The following is a 20838-nucleotide window of genomic DNA, read 5'->3' as shown; positions in this document are numbered from 1 at the left end:
CGCCCTCTGGGGTGATGGGCCGTGCTCCCACTTATTGAGCACCTACTGTATGCTCAGTCTCTACTGGTCTTATACATGATGGCTGATCCTTGCAACTGTCACCCTCCCGTCGCAGATGGGAAACTGAAGGTTAGGTTATCCTGGACACAGTTACAGAGCTAGAAAAAGGAAGGGCTACAAAGACAACCCTAGTTTGCCTCTCTGCCTCCCCTCCAGGGGCTCAGGAGTGACAGTCAAGTTCCTGCCAACAGGAGACCCACGGCGGCCCGCCTGTTCCAAAGTGATGAGGACCGGCCAGCTCTGTGGACCAGACACTGGTGTGGCATGGGTGTGGAGCTTTTCCACGAACTGTAGCCTCTGATGACACGGAGCCTCCGCACACTTCTTTCTAGCTGAGACACTGATGTGGAACGGATCAGTGTGTGACACAGCAACCTGCCACAAAGCCACGGGAGAGTGATGTAATTGTGCCATGGAGATTCCGCAGCCACTTGCAGACGTGGCAGGGCCTTGGGGTGCTTTTCAAGGACTGTGGGAGAGTGGGCTGGGTCCAGAGGGAAGGCACGACAGCCTGGCCCCTCCCCTATGGGACTGCGTGGAGGGCCATGTGGGGCTGGCTCTGGTTCCGTGTGCCGGGTCTTAGCTGAGTTCTCGTCAAGCTCATGTCTAGTGAGAACGCTGAGATGAGGGTCTTTGCACAATGGGACCCTCCTCCCCTGTCACTGCCCTGTGCTCCCAGGAGACTTCAGACCCCTCAGTGGGTCTCATGGTGTACCCCACTTCCCAGCCCAGCCCCTGAGAGTTCCCTCTTCCTCCCAGTGGACAGCTGTGGCTGTCAGGTACACTGGGCCTGCTGGTCATGACGTAAGTGAACCTGCCTTCCAGGTGACTAAGACTGGCCATGTGTCGCTTCACTGTGCAAGAAACTTGTTTATGGAGATGGCACCTTTGCCAAGAAGCCAGGGAGCAGTGGCATTTCCACGTCGGTGATGGCCAAAGGAAAGGAGCTATTAGGGAGCAGAGCTTGTTACCCCAAGTGACACCACAGTAGTGTCTGCCTCTAGGATCTGTTCCGTACGTGGGAGATTTCCTAGTGCCAGAATTCAGATGCAGCTGCTGCCCAGTCTCCCCACTTGGACTGTGAGGTCATTGGAACAGATGGCCATTGTCCCCTCTGTCCCAAGCAACATATTTCTGATGCAGAATTGGTCGTAGGAGAAATACTGGTTAAACCCATTACATCTGGTAGGTTTTTATCTTAATTACTAAGTTTATATTATTAACGTTGTTTTATCAAATATGTTTGATTTTATTTTCCTAATTTAATTTTTTAAAAAACCACTTCTTTACTGTTCCCTTTATTTCTGCCTCTCTCATAATTTAGAATATGTGTGTCATGAAATTTCAGTTCCACTGTTTTAGAATTTCAGATGACACACAGGAACCCATCTCTCCCAGTGTTCATTGACCAGAATACAGATGGTCGGGAGAGCACTTTCGACGAATGAAAAGTGCCATCCGTGTGGCCAGGCTGATGGCCAGTGCTCTGGGCTCCACAAGGAGGGCCCGGTAGGAAGGGAGCCTAAGGGCGTGACAGGCAGAACCAGGTGACCCCAGGTTCCCCCCCCCCGCCCCCACCCAGTATCAACAGGTTTCGGATAACTGACTTTGGACGGAAGGGAGAGAAGGGATGTTGTCTGCGTGTTTAAGATGATTCTGTCCCAGAGAAAGATTCCCAAACACAGCTTCTCCTCTAGTGTGTTTGGTTGCTCACTCTTTTTTTTTTTGAGACGGAGTCTCACTCTGTCTCCCAGGCTGGAGTGCAGTGACGCGATCTCGGCTCACTGCAAGCTCTGCCTCCCAGGTTCATGCCATTCTCCTGCCTCAGCCTCCCAAGTAGCTGGGACTACAGGCGCCTGCCACCACGCCCAGCTAATTTTTTTGTATTTTTTTAGTAGAGACGGGGTTTCACTGTGTTAGCCAGGATGGTCTCGATCTCCTGACCTCATGATCCGCCCACCTCGGCCTCCCAGAGTGCTGGGATTACAGGCGTGAGATTGCTCATTTTTAACCTTGGTGCCCCGGGTGAATGACAGGAGGTTAATGGGAAGTGGTGCATGAAGAATGAGCCTGTATGAAGGAATGTTCCTTGTAGTCTTGGATTAAAGAAAGAAAAACAACACAGGTGTGGCTGGGTGCGGTGGCTCATGCCTGTAATCCCAGCACTTCTGGAGGCGGGCGCATTGCTTGAGGCCAGGAGTTCGAGACCAGCCTGGCCAACATGGTGAAACCCCGTCTCTGGGAAAAATAAAACAATTAGCTGGGCATCATGGTGAGTGCCTGTAATCCCAGCTACTCGGGAGGCTGAGTATCGTTCATAGCATCTCAGGTCCAAGAAAGAAATCACCAAACACAAGAAACAGGAGAAAGTGAGTCATGCTCAGAAAAGAAGAGTCAATAGAAACCAACCCTCGGATGACCCAGATGTTGCAATTAGCGGCTTCCAAGAAGCATAACCAGTGAGATCTCCGTAGATGGCTGAGGGGATTTATTATGGGAATTGGCTTACGCAATTATGGAGGCCAGAAAGTCCCGCCATATGCTGCCTGCAAGCTGGAGACCCAGGAAAGCCAGTGATAAGTTAAATCCAAAGGTCAGAGAACCAGGGAGCCAGTGATGTGTCAGCCCAAGGCCAAAGGCCTGAGTCCTGGTGTGGGATGGGCAGGCGCTGGTGTGTGTTCTGGAGTCTGAAGATCTGACAACCAGGAGGAGTTCCAATGTCTGAGGGCAGGAGACAGTGGATGTCTCAACTTCAGAAGACAGCAAGTTCGTCGCCCTCTGCCTTTTTTTTTTTTCTTTTTGAGACAGAATCTTGCTTTGTCACCCAGGCTGGAGTGCAGTGGTGCGATCTCACCTCACTGCAAGCTCCGCCTCCCAGGCTCAAACGATTCTCCTGCCTCAGTCTCCAGAGTATTTTCAGTAGAGATGGGGTTTCACCATATTGGCCAGGCTGGCCTCGAACTCCTGACCTCAGGTGATCGACCAACCTCAGCCTCCCAAAGTGCTGGGATTACAGGCATGTGCCACCACGCCAGGCTGGAAGTTACACACTTTAAATAACAGGCAGGGAGGAAAGAAGCCTGGAGAGAAGGGACAGAGCCTGAGACGCGTGGGACGATGTGGGACGTCTAACACCAGTGTTATTGCAGTCTCAGAAGAGGAAGAATGAAGGAAGCAGAATAAACGTTGAAAAAGAAAAGGCCCAATTCTTCCTAAATTCCAAAGCCCCCGTCATAATACTACAAAATGTTTCTGAGAGAAATCAAGGAAGACTTAAATAAAGTATATACTATGTTTATGGATTGGAAGATGTTGTCATTAAGATGTCAGTTCTCCCCAAATTAAACTGTAGACTCAATACAGTGTCTACCATGATCCCAGCAGACATTTTTAAAAAATTGACAAGACGGTTGTACAGTTTACGTGGAGATGCAGAGGACCTTGGAATAGCTTAATCAGTCTTGTAGAAGAACAAAGCTAGATTTACATTACCTGATTTCAAGAGTTTCTATGAAATTTATCAAGACAGAGGTGTTAGCATAAAGATAGACAAATAGATTGATGGAGTAGAGTAGTTATTCCAAAATAGACTCACCCTTATTTGGTCAATTGGTTTCTGACAGAGATCCAAGCAATCCAATGGTAAGGTGTTTGTTTGTTTGTTTTCTAAGAGTCAGGGTCTCACTCTGTCGCCCAGGTTGGAGTGCAGTGGCACGATCATAACTTATTGCAGCCTCAAACTCCTGGACTCCAGCAATCCTCCTTCCTCAGCCTCCTTAGTAGCTGAGACGACAGGCATGAGCCACCATGCCCTGCTCGAAAAAGAGGAGTTTTGAGAAATTGTTCTGGAACGTGGATATTCCTATGGGAAAAAAGTGAACCCTACTACTTCATACCACGCACATAAATTAACTTGAGATGAATCAGAGACCTAAACATAATGGCTAAAACTATGAAGTTCCTATAAGAAAATATATTGTGATTGAAAGACAGCAAAGATTTCTTAGACAAGACACAAGGATTTCTTAGGACACAGGACAGAGCCAGGATGCGACTAAGGAAAGATGTGATAAATTAGGCTTTATTAAATTAAAGGTGAATGCTCAAATATCATTAAGAAAATGAATAGCCAAGCTAGAGACTGGGGGAAGAATCACAAAACATATCTGACTTGTATCCAGAATATGTAAAGAACTCACCGAATTCAATAAGAAGACAGACAACCAATTTTTAGAAGTGGACGAAAGTCTTGAACAGACTCTTCACGAAGGAAGGTATACAGTAAGGACACAGAAGACCTCCTGGAGCATTAGCCATCAGGAAAGTGCCAGATAGAACCACAGTTCTGTTTCACTCCACACGCACTCTGGGGTCTGAATGGAAAAAGACTGGCAACAGCAGAAGCTGACGAGGATGTGGAGCAGCTGGGGCTGGTGAGCGCTGCTGGCTGGGGGCGTGGAATGCACCCACTTTAGAAAAGCATTTGTCAGCTGCTTATGAGGTTGAGTCGAGACCTCCCCTTTGACCAGCAGTTCCACTCCTAGTGGAATTTTGTTTCCAAAGGAAAAGAAAGCCTGTGTGTAACCCCCCACCCACCACACATGCGTGCGCGCGCGCACACACACACACACACACACACACACACACAACTTGAATGCTCATATAGCAGCTTTTATTCACAATAACCAAAAACTTGAAGGCAACCCAAATGTCCATCAAGAAGGAGAATGGGTAACATGTTGTTATTCATGCCGTGGATCAGTACTCGGCAGTAAACAGGAATGAGCTGCAGATGTGGGCAAGTCAGAATGGATGTGTCTCAAACAAGATCCGATGTTGAGGGGAAGAAGCCGGGCACAAAACCAAATCTAACGCACAACACCGTTGACATTACTACAGACGAGGCTTGTCTAAATGCACGACAACATTGACATTCTACAGACAAGGCTCGTCTGTGGTGAAGAACAGTCAGAAGGGTGGTTGCTGGGGGCGGGAAGGAGACTGATGGGGAAGGGCAGGAGCTCCAGTGAGATGAAAATGCTCTATGATGTGGGAGGGCATGAGTGACACAGGTGTATCCACTTGTCAGAAAGGTACCACTAAGGGTGTATTTTGATCCTTAAAAAGCTTAGCAAAAATAGTGTGAGAACCCTGTACTTGGCATTTCTCACCAAGCTTCAGACACAGCAGGTGCTACATAGATGTGGACTTGTACCTAGATCCGGGCGTGACAATTCTGACTTCAAGATGGGGCCAGGGAAGAGGGAGGTGGGCGGGGGACTCTGCCTTCCACACCCCTTTTCTAGGTCCACCCGGGCTTCAAAGCATCTTTCGAGTCTCATCTGTTCAGGAAGATTCTGACCATCCCAGCCTTCCCTATCCTCTCCCTCCTTAATATGTTTGGGCTCGGGATGGAGCTTGTGCCTCTCCCATCCCGGGATCAGTGGATCGTATCCTGTATTTCCTCTTCCATCCCGGGATCAGTGGATCGTATCCTGTATTTCCCGAAATATGCCCAGGCCTTGTCAGAGCCAGGCACGTCATAGATAACTCAGCAAATGGCAGTGTGAGGCCACTGCGGTGGGAGGCATGAGTGAAGGATGTGTGTCCATGGCATCCGAGAGACCTGCAGCAGCCCGGGCTGGGCTTTCCCATCTGCACCGTGACAAGCCTGGGGCTCCTGGGGGAGAGGAAAGATGTTGCATGTCGTCAGCAGCCGGTTCTGGTCGACCCGTGATGGGGGCGGCACCGGGGCCTTTATGAACAGGCTCCTGAGTGGTGGGGGAGAGCCCTGGGCTCTGTGGGGACGCCCCACAGTGTGGCCGTTTGCCATCCCTGCACGGGACGACCTCCAGGCCCCTGTCCAGGTCCGGCTTGCAGCCGTTTTTGATCTATGTCATCAGCTCTTGCAGCATTTCACGGCCAACCCCCCTCCTTCCACCTGGCCTGTTGGACAAAAGCCGACGTCTGTCTCTAGACAGTCTGAGTGGCCTCATCTGCCCTTGAGTTGTCTCGTTCAGCAGCCTGGAAGCTTCCCTGTCTCGCCTCACCTCCAACTGTCAAGAGTTTTCGACAGAGGCTTTGCCGCCAGCCTCGCTCTGCCTCGTGACAGAAACGTGCGGTGGCTGGCAGCTGCTGAGAACAACCCCTGCAGTCACTTGCCTGCGTCCCTGGTAGCCTGGTGGGCAGAGAGGTGGGAGCTGTGTCCTTGGGGACAGCATCTGGAGAGGCAGGGGAGGTGATTTGTGTCATCACTGGTGACAGTTTCTAAGGCAGTCGCCGAACCTGGCTGGGGACAGACCTTTGAGATGGGTAAGAAAACCTGTGAGCTCACAAACACCCTTCCTGCCTTCATGTCTGTTCCCAGGGGGGCCTCTGTCACCAGAATGTGGGCCCAGCCCGTCTGACGGCTGCCTTTACCCTGGCTTCAGTTCTCCCGCACGGCTGAGCGACACCCGGATGGACCTCTCACGATGGAGGGCGGGTGGGGAGAGAGGAGAGGATGGTGAGCGAGGGCCGCAGCCCTGCCCCTTGCTGGCCATTTAACCTCAGTGTGTTTGTTTTAATCTGCACAATGGCCACAGTGCTGTTACCGCCAAGGATTCTGTGAGGCCCAAAAGAATAACTGTTTTTCTACAGGCACTGGCACACAGAGGGGCTTGCCCATGGGTGGGTGGCTCTTTGAATGCTGGTTGGAGGGTTCCATGAGCCCGGGCTGTCCCAGGGCCATCTGCCCTCTGCCAGCTTTGCTCCTCTGGCCGGCTTTCATCTGCCTCACTCACAACTGTAGTGGTGCAGAAAATGAAGTACCCGGAGCGACAGCTTCCTCCGCCTCCTTTGCCCACCTGCCTGCAGGAGGCTCCACAAGGCAGGAGCTGGGCTCGCCCCCGGCTTCCCCTCTAGAGAGGCACAGATGCTTTGCCCACAAACGTACACCGTGTGGCTTGTGCATTGCAGTGTGTCCTCCAGGGAAGGTGCTGAGGGCCTTCCTCGAATGCACACGGGCCCTCCCTCTCTCAAGTTGGCCTTGAATGGTCCTCCCCAACCCAAGCCTTAAAAGGCGACAGCTGATACTCAAAGGCAAGGTTTGGAATGAGGCCGTGGCATACAGCATGGCTGGGGAGCCCGTTCCTGAGTACCGCAGGGATTGTTCCTGCCCCGGTTTCCGTCGTGCCTTGCCTCCCTGTGTATTGGCCATGGTGGCAGTGGAAGGGGCTGCTCTGCATTTATTTCCGTCCTTCTAGCAGTGAACTTTGCCACCCACTTTGAGCCCAGGCTGTGAGATGCGTCCTTGTGCAGGGGTGAGGGCTTGCAGGACTGAATACACAACCGGCCTGGGCCTGGGGTAGCTCCTGCCCCTCCGCCCCCAGGTGCAGTGAGCTCCCAACGGGGCCTGTGGGAACAGGGGGTGGTTGGATTGGCTCAGTTACTGATTCAGTGAAAGACTTGCTGGGCCCCAGTAGGTCAGGTGTGGAGCGTCAGGAGGGCTGAGGAAGCCCAGTGTGGGGAGGGGCCAGGCTCATCCGCTGCCACTCACAGAGTCACTGGAAATGTAGCCACGGAGCTGCATCGAGTACTCGAGCGCCTGCAAGAGTCCAGATCACAGACCAAGCGGGGATCCTGGTGGGTGGGAGGTGGCCCGTGAACTGAGTCCTGCAGGCAGTGGGGTGGCTTATTGGAGTAGGACCGTGAGCTAAAACAAAGCTTTATTGTATTAGATTTTGGTGGGAATTTCTTTGGCTCTGGTTTCAGAAGGCAAATGACAAACTCCGGGTCACCCTCCATGTACCTGGAACCTTTGCACCTTGGCTCCAAGGACTGGAAGAGCCAGGGCTGGGCTGGAAGCACTCAGGTCTCCAGGTCACAGCCTTGGGTGCGGGGAGAGGGGCTTCTGGTCTGGAGGCAGGAGCTGGGTGCTCCCGTCAGGTGGGGGCGGGAAGATTCTGGTGAAGGCCGGGGTCCTGCCCCTGGACCTCTGGCCTATGTCCCCAGCATTTACCAAAGGGCTGGAGAAGTGGGGGCTTTGTCCTGGCACATCCCTCTGAAATGCACCTTGTGGAGGCAGAAGGCAGAGTGCTGGAGGATGCTCCCTACGCTGCCCAGTTCACACTCACAGATGCCCTGCAGGTGGGGCCCACCCCATTTTGTAGACTGAGGCCCGGGCAGGTGACCTCACTGTGGCCCCAGCTGCCTGCGTCCCTCGTGGACCCTCGTGGTCTGCGGCACTCCGGTCAGGGTGGCGGGAGCCTCCCCTCCCGTCTAACCTGCCTCCTCCTGTACAGCGAGCATGACCTGGGGGAGGACATCTACGACTGCGTCCCGTGTGAGGATGGAGGAGACGACATCTATGAGGACATCATCAAGGTGGAGGTGCAGCAGCCCATGGTGAGCCCTGCCCCGCTCCTCCCTCCCCTCCCCTCCCTCCCCTCCCCTCCCTTCTCTCTCTCCCCTCCCCTCCCCTGCCTTCCCTCCCTCCCCTCCCCTCCCCTCCCCTGTCTTCCCTCCCTCCCTCCCCTCCCCTCCCCTCCTTTCCCTCCCCTCCCCTCCCCTCCCTTCCCTCCCTCCCCTCCCCTTCCCTCCCTTCCCTTCCCTTCCCTAGAAGAGCAGCCTGGCCCTTGCTTAACACAATACCGAACCGTCCTTCCCAGTCCCCATGGGGCTCCTCTGAGGAGCATCCTTGGAAACCCTCGGTGCCTCCTGGTCCACTCTGTGCCCTTCCTCTCTATGGAGATGTTCTCAGGTGCCCCAGAGGTGACACCACCACTGTCATGACCCCTGCCCGTGTTGCCATGGGATTCTCCTTCCAAGGGTTTGCACGACCCTCAGTCCTTCCTGCCCAGGGAGCCTTAAGATAGTAACTTGGCACATGATCTAACAGCACGTATCATTTCCCCGCTTTGTGTGGAGAATGATGAGACCAATATTGGCCCAATTAGCCAGCTGTGCGTCTTTTATGTTTGGAGGATGTTTATTTCCAAGCAGGCACTGGCGAATAATCTCTCAGATGCCAGTTTGCTCTGCGTGGGTTTATTTCCAGCAGCTGCTGTGTGGAAGGTGGGGATCCAGCGGGGCTGGAATGAGGAGACAGGGACCTGGTGGGGCAGGTCACAGGCCCTCGGACCCCCAGGCTCCCGAAAGTGGGTGAGATGCCACTTGCCAACCATGGAGGCTTTTGATGCCATTGGCTTCCCCCGAAGAGAAGTGGGAAATTTCTCAAAAAGCTGATTGCAGTGTTTTCCTTTAGTGTGGGAGTAACCAGCTGGTGGTGGAGAGGCAGAAAGCTGGGGAAACAAATCCCTAAAGAGGCCTTGCCCTCTCTGCTGGCGTCCTGCTGGGAGAGACAGGCAGATGCAGGGCTGGGGGTCTCACAGCCCCCAAATTGACTCTTAAGAGCAGGTTTCTCTGCTTGTCCTTGAAGGGTCTCAAGCTGAGTTTTATTCCCTGCCATTACTGGGGGGTTTCCCTTCAGGGATGATGGCCCTTTGTGGAGGCAGCAGGACCTTCAGTTTGCCTTCCCGGGGAGCCTGGCTGGGTAGCTGTTAGGGCTGGAAGGCTGAGCCATAGCCCTGCTGCTGGGGGCTCCCCTCGCCTTCCCAGAGCTGGCCTGAGAGGTCCCGAGGTGGCCGGTGAGCCGTCTGGACTTGGGAATGAGCTCTGACTGGTCAAGGCCAGTTCACTCCCCAAGTTGTTTGAAAGCTGGGCATCCCATGGGTAAACTTCAGCAGGTGGGTGCGTTGTCTGTGAGGTTGTGTGGGTAATCCTGGCCCTGGATCATGCAGGCCCTCTCTCTCGAGACCCCCATCCGTGCCTGGTGAGAGTGGGTGCTCCATGGAGCCCGCTGCTGTCCCTGGTTCTGAAGAAACCAGGTTTGAGAAAACGCATGTGAAAGGACATGGAGTGTCCACAGAACCTGCCAGGCTGGGGAATAGCGCTGCCTGTGTCCCGCCCTGCACAGCGTCTTCATGCCCAGCACCGGTCCCGCTGGTCTCGAGCTGTCCAGTCCATCCAGGCAGGGGCTGGGGGCAAGGGGCAGTTCCTGCTTCCTGCCAGGGTTCTCTGAGATAAAACAGCTGCTTCCATGTCCTTCCCTGTCATGTCTGGAGCTCTCTGAACAGCCCCAGGAGAAGGTCATAGAGATGGTGACTTCCCCAAAGGAAGATGAAGCCAGAGGATGGCAGGTGCCATTTCCAGAGCCTGGGTAGGGGGGCTGCTGTGGGAGCTCTGGCCCATGAGCCATCGCCCTGCTCAGCTGGGCAGCCCAGGGAGCTGTGATGTGGCTTTGGGTCTGTTAGCTGGTTGTGGGGTGGTGTTCCTGATGTCTCAGGCCCAGCTTGTCAGGACAGCGTGGGCCCTGCTAACTGGCGCTGTTTCTGGTTCTTTCTCCACGCTTGCAGATTAGATACATGCAGGTGAGTGGTCCGGAAGGGGAGGTTGGGGACGTCCTGCCTGCGCCATCTTCTTGACCTTTCAGGGAGGTCTCAGACCTCTCTGAGAAAACTCAGGACCCTGCCCCCAGGGAGACATGGTCAGGCACACATGACTTCGGGCATCACAGACCCTTAGCACCCCCGTGGTCCTGTACCACCAGCCCCATCTTGCACGTTGCCTTAGAGATCTGCAGCCCAGCAGACCCAAGGGGACCCTTGGAGATTTCTTGGAGGATGATGGTCTTAGGGCCGACACGAGCGCTGTGAGTCACAGCACCATTTCTCCAGAGCCTTCTGACAGATGGGGTTCACCCAGCCTAGACAGAACCTTAAAGACAGTGTCGGGAAAATCCACCACTGCCCCACAGTGACCCCACCTGTCACCTCACCCTGGACCACTGGCCAGGCAATCTCTGAACAGTCCTGCCCCGGCCACATTCCACCAGAGGTGGGGGCAGGCCCTGCTCTGGAGGAGGCCCCAGGGACCCTGCCGGCGGCGGTGGGTCATCTCAGGCCCCCTGGCTAGAAACCAGTGGACACTCAGGGGAAGAGTCCAGCCTGCAGGTGGCTGGTACTGAGATGTGCAATGGTGGATGTGGCCTACATGGAGCCGAGCACACAGTCTGCCGTATAGAGAGGACTTATGCACGCAGTAGGTGCTTTAGCAAGTCACTCCTGTTCTGTGCTGGAGGGAGTAGCTTCTGAGGCCCTCGCCCCAGTCTGGTGAAGAATTGAGATTCAGAATCAGAGGAGTAGGAGCCTGGGATTCTAGAAGCCTCTGCCTCCAAGCCTTCCTTGGCACTGTCCCCACGTCATATCACCTCCCCGTGCATCAGTTTCTTCATCTGCAAAATGGATGGGAAGGGGTTGGCCCTCTCTGTCATCCATCTGGCTGAGCACTGCACACTCAGTGACCTCGTGGCCAAACCCGAGGAGGTGTCCTCTTTTGCAGAGGTGTCCGGGTGTCGTGGTGCAAACGTGCAGGTGGCAGGTGGCCGGGCCCATGGGATCCTACTGACGCCCCCTTCCCTCCTCTAGAAAATGGGCATGACTGAGGATGACAAGAGGAACTGCTGCCTGCTGGAGATCCAGGAGACCGAGGCCAAGTACTACCGCACCCTGGAGGACATTGAGAAGGTGAGGGCAGGTGGCGGCCGCCGGAAAATGGCAGCGGCCACTGTGGTCACTACAGGGCCACCCGTACCCTGGGAGTGCATTCCGGAGGCAGGGCCATAAGGCTCTCTGACAGGTGAAGGAGACTTGGTGGCCCTCCCAGCTCTGCCTCCAGGTACCCCCTACCCAAAAGGAGGGTGCCCTCTCCTTTCCTCTGCAGCCCCTGAAGTCCCAACCTGCACCTGTCCCCGCTCCTCCTCTGAGCTTAATCGGGGTGGGATTACGGCTTCAGCCCCTGAACCTTGCTCTCAGGCAGGCACTGAGCTAGCTCCTCGCATATTCCCCCCCACCCCACAGCCTCTCCACACTCAGCCTCCCCCTCTGTAAAATGGAACAAAGCTCCCATGGGGGCTGGGAGTGTCCTGCACAAGGCATGGTTGGGCCTAGTGACCAGAGCTGCAGACTCCAAGCTCCTTGCCCAGCTGTTCCACTCTTGTGCATCTGAGTCCTCTCTCCCGCTGGCCTGCTGAGCTCCTAGAGGGCTGAGGATTGGCCTTCACCTCCCCTCCCCAACTTGGGCCTCCTGTAGGCACCTGGTCGGCCTGGCCCTGGGACGTTGCCCCAGCACTTCTGAGTCTTCGCTGCCAACTGCCAGTGTTTACTGGGGAGAAAAGCCAACATTGTTTTTAAGCTGGAGTCTCATTTCTATCCTCTGGTTATGGCGTGGGGTCCAGGGTGGCCGTGGTGCCTCCAGCCAGGAGACCTGGGCTGCCCCCTTGGGTCCAGGCTGGCCTTGCTTCAGCCGGGCCCCCTCCTGCTGCCCCACCCTCTGGTCCTTGGCCAACGGCCTTTCTGCACGCACATCTGTACACCCTGGCCCAGGTCCTTCCAGCTCTCTCGAAGCCCTGCCCATGCCCTGGCTTCTGAGAATCCTGGCTCTGAGGTCGGCCTCTGCCGGGGTCCTGCCGGCCTCTGTATCCCTCCATAGCTGAGTGCTGCCACAGAAAGCAGGAGGGCTCCTGGGGTCTGTCTCCACCTGGCCTGGGGCTGCCACCGGGTGTGTTTGCTCGGACGATGCTCTCTGTGCCACGTGGTGGCCAAGGAGCGGTGCAGCAGCTGGGCCCAGAGGATGCCTGCAGAGCTGCTGGCTGCGCTGACCAGGAGCCACTCGGGGAGCAGGAGAGGAGAGGGTGGCAGGGCCTCCAGAGCCGGGTCGGCAGCCTCACACGTCCTCGTTTTGACTTCATATCCCACCTGAGGCTGGAGCAGGAGGACTCTCGTCCACAGCCTGCCCCGCTGCTGCCACACTCCTCAGGGTGGAGAGCATCCCTTTTGATGATAGTTTTGGGGTCATGCTCAGGAGCACAAGCTCAGTGTTTGAGTGCTGGGTGGGGACCATGGCCCTGTCCATCCAGAGAGTCCCCGCGGGTGATGCCCCTGCCTCCTGGGTCTCAGCCCCTCACCGCAAGCCACAACCCCAACGCCCACCTCAGGGCAGCCATAGCACCCAAGTCCACCCTGTGTGTGAGTGGCCACCACAGGACTCTGCCCCCATCACGATGGGAGCATTAGAATCTTTCCCCCCTCACCTCCCTGCCCTGCACTCACCCCCAAAGAATGGAGCCCGATGTGGCCAGAACACAGGCGCACCTCAGTAAGCATGGAGCACCCCAGTGCCTGCCTCGGAGCTGCCCTCAGGACCCTCCCCTGGCAGCTGTGACCTTGAGAGGGTGGGCGACAGCAGCGGCAGGGTGGCAGTGGTGGACTTCTCTCTTCCAGAACTACATGAGCCCCCTGCGGTTGGTGCTGAGCCCGGCGGACATGGCGGCTGTCTTCATTAACCTGGAGGTAAGGGTCCCTGTCCCCCTCGCTCATGCCAAGCTCTGGGCCCTAACTCGGCACTGGCCACACATGTCCTGCTGTCCTCAGGGCCTTAGAGAGCTGCACCCCTGTGGCTCCGTGGTGGCTCGTGCTGGCCAGAAGGAGGAGCCCCCACCGCTCTCTCCAGGGTCTTTGGATTTAGGAGCCAGGGTAGCAGGTTTCTGGGCTCCGCTTGTCTGCGGGTGAGGGCGGCACTGACATGCGTGGCTGGAGGCACGGATGACCCTGAGAATGTAAATGAAGTTTTTGTCAGCGGCCAGAGAGAAACGTGTCCCTCCACCCCTTTGAGCAGACCCCCTCGCCTGCCCTGCGGGTGTCTGAATGCAGTCATAGAAAGGCAGTTCCCCATGCAAAGAGTCACCTTGACGTGGTTAGCAGAGCAGGGCGCTGGCACCAGGTTCCGGCGGCAGTGCACGGGTGGGCTTCCTCTGGGGACACGCTGCTCCTGGCCCTTCCTCCTGGCCTGGCGGCCACAAGTGCCAGCAGCCCATGCGGTGGCTGTGTCCTGCCTCCCTGGGCGTCTCATTAGCTGCAAGGGTGGACTCTGGTGACGCTGACCTAGACGAGGCTGGCTTGGACCCCAGAGCTTCCTGTAGTCTGTGCCTCTGACCTAGAGTTCATCTGTCCTTGAACTGTGGCCAGGATGGAGGACCACAGACAGAAAGAGGCCTCGGGCAGGGATGGGGGTCCCCGGGTGCGGCCTGACCACAGGAGTACTGCGCTGTGCCGCCCCACTCTGTCTGCAGAGCCTGCCCCGAGTCGGCCGCTGCGTGTCGGATGGGCTGATGCGGGCCGTGGGCGGCTTCCCTCCCACACGTACTGGCTCCTCTGTGCGCCATCGCCAGAGAACCTTCTACGAATCATACCCTGGCATGCACAGAGATGTGGGGTGCAGGCCCAGCACCCGCGCCTCTCACCCCCTTGACAGGAACCACAGAACCACAAGGGTGCGTTAAGGGTGGCGCTCCCATCTTAGCCTTGGGTGAGCCTGGCCAGGCACTCACGGCTCGTTTTCAACCCAGGACCTGATCAAGGTGCATCACAGCTTCCTGAGGGCCATCGACGTGTCCATGATGGTGGGGGGCAGCACACTGGCCAAGGTCTTTCTCGATTTCAAGGAAAGGTGAGTAGCTGCTGGCCCCTGGGGCTCCTTGGCCCCTGCCCCCATCTGTGGGAGAGTTTACACAAGTGGGACTCTTGTGTAAGTGGGACTCTTGGGGTGTCCCGAGGAAGGGGCCGCCCCCTCTGGACCCCTGTTGACGATGCCGCCCACCCCGAGCCGCAGCCTGGTTGATGGAGAGGGTGCGGAGCCTCCTGCCCTGTGGGAGCTCGGCAGGGGCAGGATTGGGGTTCTGGATATTTCTAACTGGCTGTGAGGGGTGTGGCCATCCAAGTGGCTCAGCTGTCCCAGCGGAGATCTCAGGCTCCCACTTTTCCCTTCTGCGCCTTTGTGGCTGATTCTTTAGGATGTGGACAAGGATGAAAGGAGGTGGCACGTGGAGCTTAAATGATGCCCAGGCTGTCAGAGGCTGGGGAGGTGGCGTTTCTGGGGCTTAGATGATGCCCAGGCTGCCGGAGGCAAGAGAGATGGCATTTCTGGAGCTTAGACGATGCCCAGGCTGTCGGAGGCAAGAGAGATGGCATTTCTGGAGCTTAGACGATGCCCAGACTGTCGGAGGCAAGAGAGATGGTATTTCTGGAGCTTAGACGATGCCCAGGCTGTCGGAGGCCAGGGAGGCAGCGTTTCTGGGGGTTAGACGATGCCCAGGCTGTCGGAGGCTGGGGAGATGGCATTTCCAGCTACGGAAGTCTCGAGAGAGCCCCATCAGGGGATGGTGCCAAGCTCTCTGTGCCTCGGGGATCCTTTGGAGGAGCCCGAAGGGGTCTATGCTAATGCTTCCTGAACTTGGCTGCTCACTAGAGCCACTGGGGAGCTTGTTACAAATACCATGTCTGGGGTCCACTCTTGGAAGGGTCTGCTGTGGGGCTGGGGAGGTGTAGAAGACCCCACAGGTGCATCTTACCACGCGGCCCTGGGCCCAGGCATTGGGCGCCCAGGTCCATCTCTCCCTCATCTCTAGGAGGGTCCCCTGCGTCATCCGCCAGGTGGTCGTCAGCACAGCTCGCACCCCTCCCTGTCCAGGCAGCCGGGGACAGGCCCAGGGCTGGATTCTCAGGCATGTTGCCTGGGAAACCCTGCTGGTGCTTCCCCGTGTGCTCCCTAGCTCCAGGAAAGGCGCTCCCCATTCCCTGTAAGGAGGGTCCCGGAGCCTGCTCTCCAGGGGCCATGGCTTGGAGGGTTCCCGGAGACGCGAGGGAGCAGGCAGTGCTTGTGGTCAGGTGGCAGAGGGGACCAGGAGAGCTGACGAGGCCCAGCAGGTGTGAGCACACTGGCCAGCCCCGGAGGGGTAAGAGTGGGCAGGGGTCGGGGGAGGACAGCTCCCTAACCTGCCCCCAGCTGATAGTGGCCGGCCGGCAGGTCGCACTGGCTGTCGGCCCAGTCCTCGGCAGGTGTGGGGTACAGCGGACCTTCTCAGCGCCTTGTTCATGCTGTCCCTTGGCCAGGAAGGGAGGGAGCCATGGATGAGGCGTGGTTTGCTTCAAGGCCCATTAAAGGCTGAAGCCCTGGAGCAGGAATGGCTGGCTGTGTGGTAGAGTGACAGGGTGGATAACCTGCCCTCTCCCAGGAGCCTTCCTCCGCAGTCAGGCTGCCCGGCGACACCCCTGGCCCTGTCCTACCAGCAGGACCTTGCAGGCGTGGTTCCCGCCGAGGAACAGCAGGCATCTCCGCCTTGGAGCGCCACTGCAGTGCGGGCAGCACATCCAGTCACAGGCCCGACCCGAGAGTTCTGTGGTCGGGCGGCTCTGTCCCTGGCAGCGAGGCGCGTGGCGAGACACGTCAGTTGGGGTCTATTTGGGGAAGAGGCTGTCAGCGTTTCATCAGAGCTCGTCACCAAATCATCGTGGTTCCGTCCCAGCATCCAGCTTTTCTGCCCCTTTCCTCTCATTTTAGAGTCAGCCCCAAGGTCCTGGTTCTCACTTGCTGGCTGAGTCCTGAAGCTTTTATAAGGTTCCTGCTGTGTACAGCTCCTGAGCTCTGGACCGAGGACACCCAGTGAACAGAGCTACTGGCCTCTCGCTGGTGGGATGGATGAGAACCAAGACAAGACAGGAGCTCCGGGGGGGCTGTGGTGTTGCTGGAGAGCCCAGGAGACCCGTGAGGGCTGCACAGCCAAGGACGTGTCCCCCTGAGCACAGTCCTGCAGGGGCGGGGCAAGGCGGGTTGGGGAGCAGAAGCTCAGGGGAAGGTGAGAGGCACGAGCCCAGTAGGAAAGGGGTGGTTCTCCAAGGAAGGGCTGGAGGGTCCTGCAGGGGCTTCCAGGCCAAGGGAAGGATTTAGAATTTTTCTTTTTTTAAGCGAGGGCACGAGGAAGCTGCTGAAGGGCTTTGTGACAGGGTCCTGGCAGCTCGTCGGGGGTGAAGGGTGGAGTAGCATCCCGGTGTGGCATGACCAGCACTGAGTGGCAGGAGACAGTCACCTCCCTCATTTTGAGGTTATACTTTCATGAATGCAGCCTTGGTCCTCAGACAAGGCAGGAGCTCCTCTTAGCCTTGCCCTCTGGGCCTAATAGGGGGCATCTCCCACCCAGAGGGACACTGGGCCTTGGGAAGGAGCTTGCATTCTGCAGCTGTGGACATAAGACAAAGCCGTGTGGTTTTTCTCTGTGGCTGGGGCTGGCCAGGCTGGGTCTGGAGTTCAGCGCCTGGTGGCTTCCTTGAGTGGGGCAGTGAGTCATACTGGGGGCAGTGGGGGCATACGGGGACGTAGGGGCAGGAGAGCTACAAAGGGAACGGCCTCGGGGAGCTGGCAGCCCCTCAGGAAGGCCACAGACTGGCTTTCAAGAGGAGCTCTCTGTGGAGCTTTGCACAAACGCTTTTGGGAGGAATGCAGAACAGAACAAGACGAAGGCCACGCCCTCCTCCCCCGGGGCTGTGTGGGTCTCCCAGCGCGTTTGGAGATGAAGGATCCGAGACAGGCGAGCGCTTTGGTGCGCCGAGACCTCCGCTCAGAATCCTGGAACGAGTGAGGCTGTCCTCTGGATGGTTCCTACCCGAAGCCCAAGGCTGGGTGGTCCCGGGGTACGGCCTGCAGGGAGAATCCCCGGCCATGGTCCACCTCAAAAACGCCACTAGGGGTTGGCTTGGCCACCTCCTCTGGCAGGGCTGCCTTTGGGAAGCTCTGAAGTCAAGAAGCCTTAGCTCCCGCTCTGTCTAACCCCCACTTCCCAGATGGGGAACGGAGGCCAGAGCTGGCAGCTCAGCCGTGCACCCGCTTGTTCCTGCATCCTTGGTCCATACCTGAGCCCATGGCCTGTGGTCCTCAATCCGTGCTGGTCTGTCCCTGGGCATCTTGAGAGGTTGGGGCTGTGTGGACTGGAGGCAGAGGTGACACTGTGAGGAAAATGGGCAGAGGAGAGGCATCTCTGGAGGAGGCATTTGTGCGCCGTGTGGTGGGGTCAGAATTTGATGTACTCAGAAAGTTAAAAAACATAACCCTCATACAAATACCCACGGAGCTCGGGCCACGGGTCTGTCAGCTCACGAATGAGGGAACCACACACCTTGTCAGCAGAGAGGGGAGGTCGGGCAGGATGCTGGACACAGCGGGCCGTGCCTCACAAGGTGACCACACTGGGACGTTTGGGGCTGTGTCCTCTATCAGGACAGAAATCATTTGCACCTGAACAACTTTCTCCAGGGGAGGAGTCAGCTGGAGGAGGGGTGGGGAGGAGGAGGCTGCCCTGGGAGCTGCTCCAACCATACTAGGAATGCATGAAGTGTGTGTGCTTGTGTGTGTGTGTGCATGTGCATGTGTGCCCGTGTGTGTTGTCTTATTTCCAAGTTTTGGCTCCTTTTTCTTAACAGTAGTAAATGTGGTTAGAATTAAGGCCTGTAAACTTTTGCCTCCTTAACTGACTTCCTCCAATACGCTTGGAGTCACTGTCATTTTCTCTCCATTTTTCGGGGAAACGTCGGACTGTGCCCCCTGGGGACTCTGTCCCACGCTGCCTGGCATGTGGCAGGTGCTCAGAAGTCCTGTGGTGTGGACGGAGGGTGAAGGCATCTGTGTGAGTGACCTGGCTTGGCTGTAACAATTACCACAAACATGGTGGCTTGAAACAACAGAGATGTCTGCGTTCTGGAGGCCAGACTCCTGGTCTCACTGAGCCAAAGCCCAGGTGTGCCTGGGTCATGCTTCCTGCAGAGGCTCAGGGAGGTCCTTCCTACGTCCTGCGGCTGCTGGGGGCCCCGGGTCTTCCTGGCTGTGGCTGCTTCGTTCTCTGTCCCCGTCTCCACATGGCCTCCCCGCGTCTCTGTGTCCTTTTCTGAGGCCACTCTCATTGGAGTTAGGGCCACCTTCCTTCAGCATGGCCTCATCTCAGTCCTTACCTTGATTACATCTGCATCATGACCAAATAAGGTCACAGCGTGAGGCTTTGGTGGACCCACTGCAGCCAAGTTCTGGTCCGAGGCCCTCTCCATCGCCAGCTGCCCGTGGTCAATGGGGCTGGGGGTATGCAGGTGTTGGCATTTGCTCTGCACCTGGGTCAGGTGAGCGAGGGCGCGGGCCCCTTGAGAGTCCTTCTGGACTCAACGGAGAGAGAGTGTCCCTCTGCAGAGGCTTCACCCTGGGGCCCTGAGGGCCAGGGTTGGGAGCCACGTGCATTCGCTTTGGAATCTGGCCCTGTTCCCCTTTGCTGGGCGGCCTCAGAAGTCACGTCACCTCTCTGAGCCTCAGGGCCCCTGTCCTGAAGGTGGTGTTTCTGTGAGGATGCAGTGAGCCCAGGCGTGAAGCACATTCCACGGCCAGGGCCCTTTCAGGCTCTTCATGGAGGTCTGTCTGTCTTTACCCAGAAGTAGTTCTCCTGTTTGCTGCAAGTGTCTGCCATTCCCCCCACCCCCAACCCCCTGCATCCTTTTATCAAACGGATAGAAGGACCTGTGTCCAGGCTTGTGGCTGTGGCCACTCACAGCCGTGTGAGTGCCTGGTGCAGGCAGGCTCCAGGCTGGGTGCTGGGGTATGGGGAGGAGTGAGACCCATTGCAGGAGCTCAGAGCTGGTGGGCAGGGGTCACCCAGGGCAGTCTCCTCTTTGGGCTCCCACTGACCTTGGACAGGCCTCTACCTGCTGCCCTTTGACCTATCTCCTTGCTTTTCCCTCTGGCCCTGCTGGGGCAGGGGTTGAGGTGAAGAAAGGGCAATGATAGGGAAGAGTTTTGACGGATGAGTAGAAGTTTGCCAGGTGGAGAAGGCTGCCAACTCAGCTGTGCTGTGGCTGATGTGGGTGTTCCCAGCAGGGCATGGTGTGAGGAGAGTAAGGCTGGGATCTGCACCCCGGCCCCTCGTCTGCCTAAACCTGGGGCCTAGGTGACCTGGTGTGGAATTGAAAGGCAGAGCTCACAAAGCTGGTTTGGCCACACTAAAGCTGCTGGCACCCGGCATGTTATCCGCTGGGCTTCAGCTGGGTGCTTTTTCCACCTTCATGAAGACTTCCCGCGGCGGGGAGGGACTGGGGCCATCACTGGGCCCAGCTCACCTGAAATGCTGGAAGCCGAGTCCGCAGTGGCGCGGGGCCTGGTGGGAAGTCAGGCAGTGTGGTGTCACGTGTTCCCTCGGGCCCGAGCGTGGCCCCGGCTCCAGCAGCAGCAGACATGGCTCCATGCGGGGAGGACCCCTCACTGGGGGCTCTGGCTTTCCTTCTCCCCAGCCCAGACTCGTCCTCCCACCTCCAGGCGGTCTTGGGAAGCTCTGAAAGTCTTGAGGTTCACCACCTGCCCTGGCTTCCCCACCTAGAGTCCTCAGGCCAGGTCAGGGGCACTTTTCAAAGGGGCCACAGGGGTGGGCTGGGGGCCTTAGGGTTTGGGGTGCCCCTGGACCTCCTGCCGAGCTTCTGGTCTGGTGTCATCATCAGATGGGAGGCACAGCCAGGAGGCAGAGCAGTGCAGCCCCAGGACAGCCCCAGGACCTGGGCTTTGGGGTCGGTGACTGCTGGTGTGATTCCCTTCTCAGCTACGGGCCTCTCTGAGCCTCAATGTCCCCATGGGTAGAACGGCGACAGTCATGGTCCCAGAGCTTCCAGCCCAGGTCCCGGCACCAAGTGGTGTCCAGTGTGTGTGGTGTGTCTTCTGCGCATGGCTCTGACCGTTCTCTTCGGGTGGAGAAAAAGACCGATCCGGAGCGGGACAGGTGCAGGCGGCCGCCGGGAGTCAGTGTCTTATCTGCTCACTTTGAGGCTGTCCAGTGGTCTCTTAAATGTCCCTCTGTTCCTTCTCCCCACTCCTACTCTACCGGGGGCT

General features: G+C 57.2%; 1 protein-coding gene across 7 annotated transcripts in view; it reads left to right on the top strand.

Annotated features, from left to right (window-relative positions):
* Positions 1 to 20838, top strand: part of VAV2 (vav guanine nucleotide exchange factor 2) — a 220268-nt gene that overhangs the window by 161098 nt on the left and 38332 nt on the right. For 4 of the 7 annotated variants that reach the window (XR_004031471.1, XM_030818131.1, XM_030818133.1 and 1 more), the window contains exons 5-9: positions 8343 to 8445; positions 10455 to 10469; positions 11526 to 11624; positions 13380 to 13448; positions 14504 to 14604. Coding sequence is in view for 6 of the 7 variants with exons in the window: in XM_030818131.1 (XP_030673991.1) it covers positions 8343 to 8445; positions 10455 to 10469; positions 11526 to 11624; positions 13380 to 13448; positions 14504 to 14604 (387 nt within the window). In the remaining variant the exon portion in view is untranslated. The remainder of the gene's footprint in view (positions 1 to 8342; positions 8446 to 10454; positions 10470 to 11525; positions 11625 to 13379; positions 13449 to 14503; positions 14605 to 20838) is intronic. The other 3 variants (XM_030818134.1, XM_030818132.1, XM_030818130.1) reach the window with 1 other exon arrangement.

Source organism: Nomascus leucogenys, chromosome 8 (assembly GCF_006542625.1).
Source record: "Nomascus leucogenys isolate Asia chromosome 8, Asia_NLE_v1, whole genome shotgun sequence".
Lineage (NCBI taxonomy): Eukaryota > Metazoa > Chordata > Mammalia > Primates > Hylobatidae > Nomascus > Nomascus leucogenys.
The sequence above is the reverse complement of the archived record's forward strand: the minus strand, read 5'-3'. Positions and strand labels throughout refer to the sequence as shown.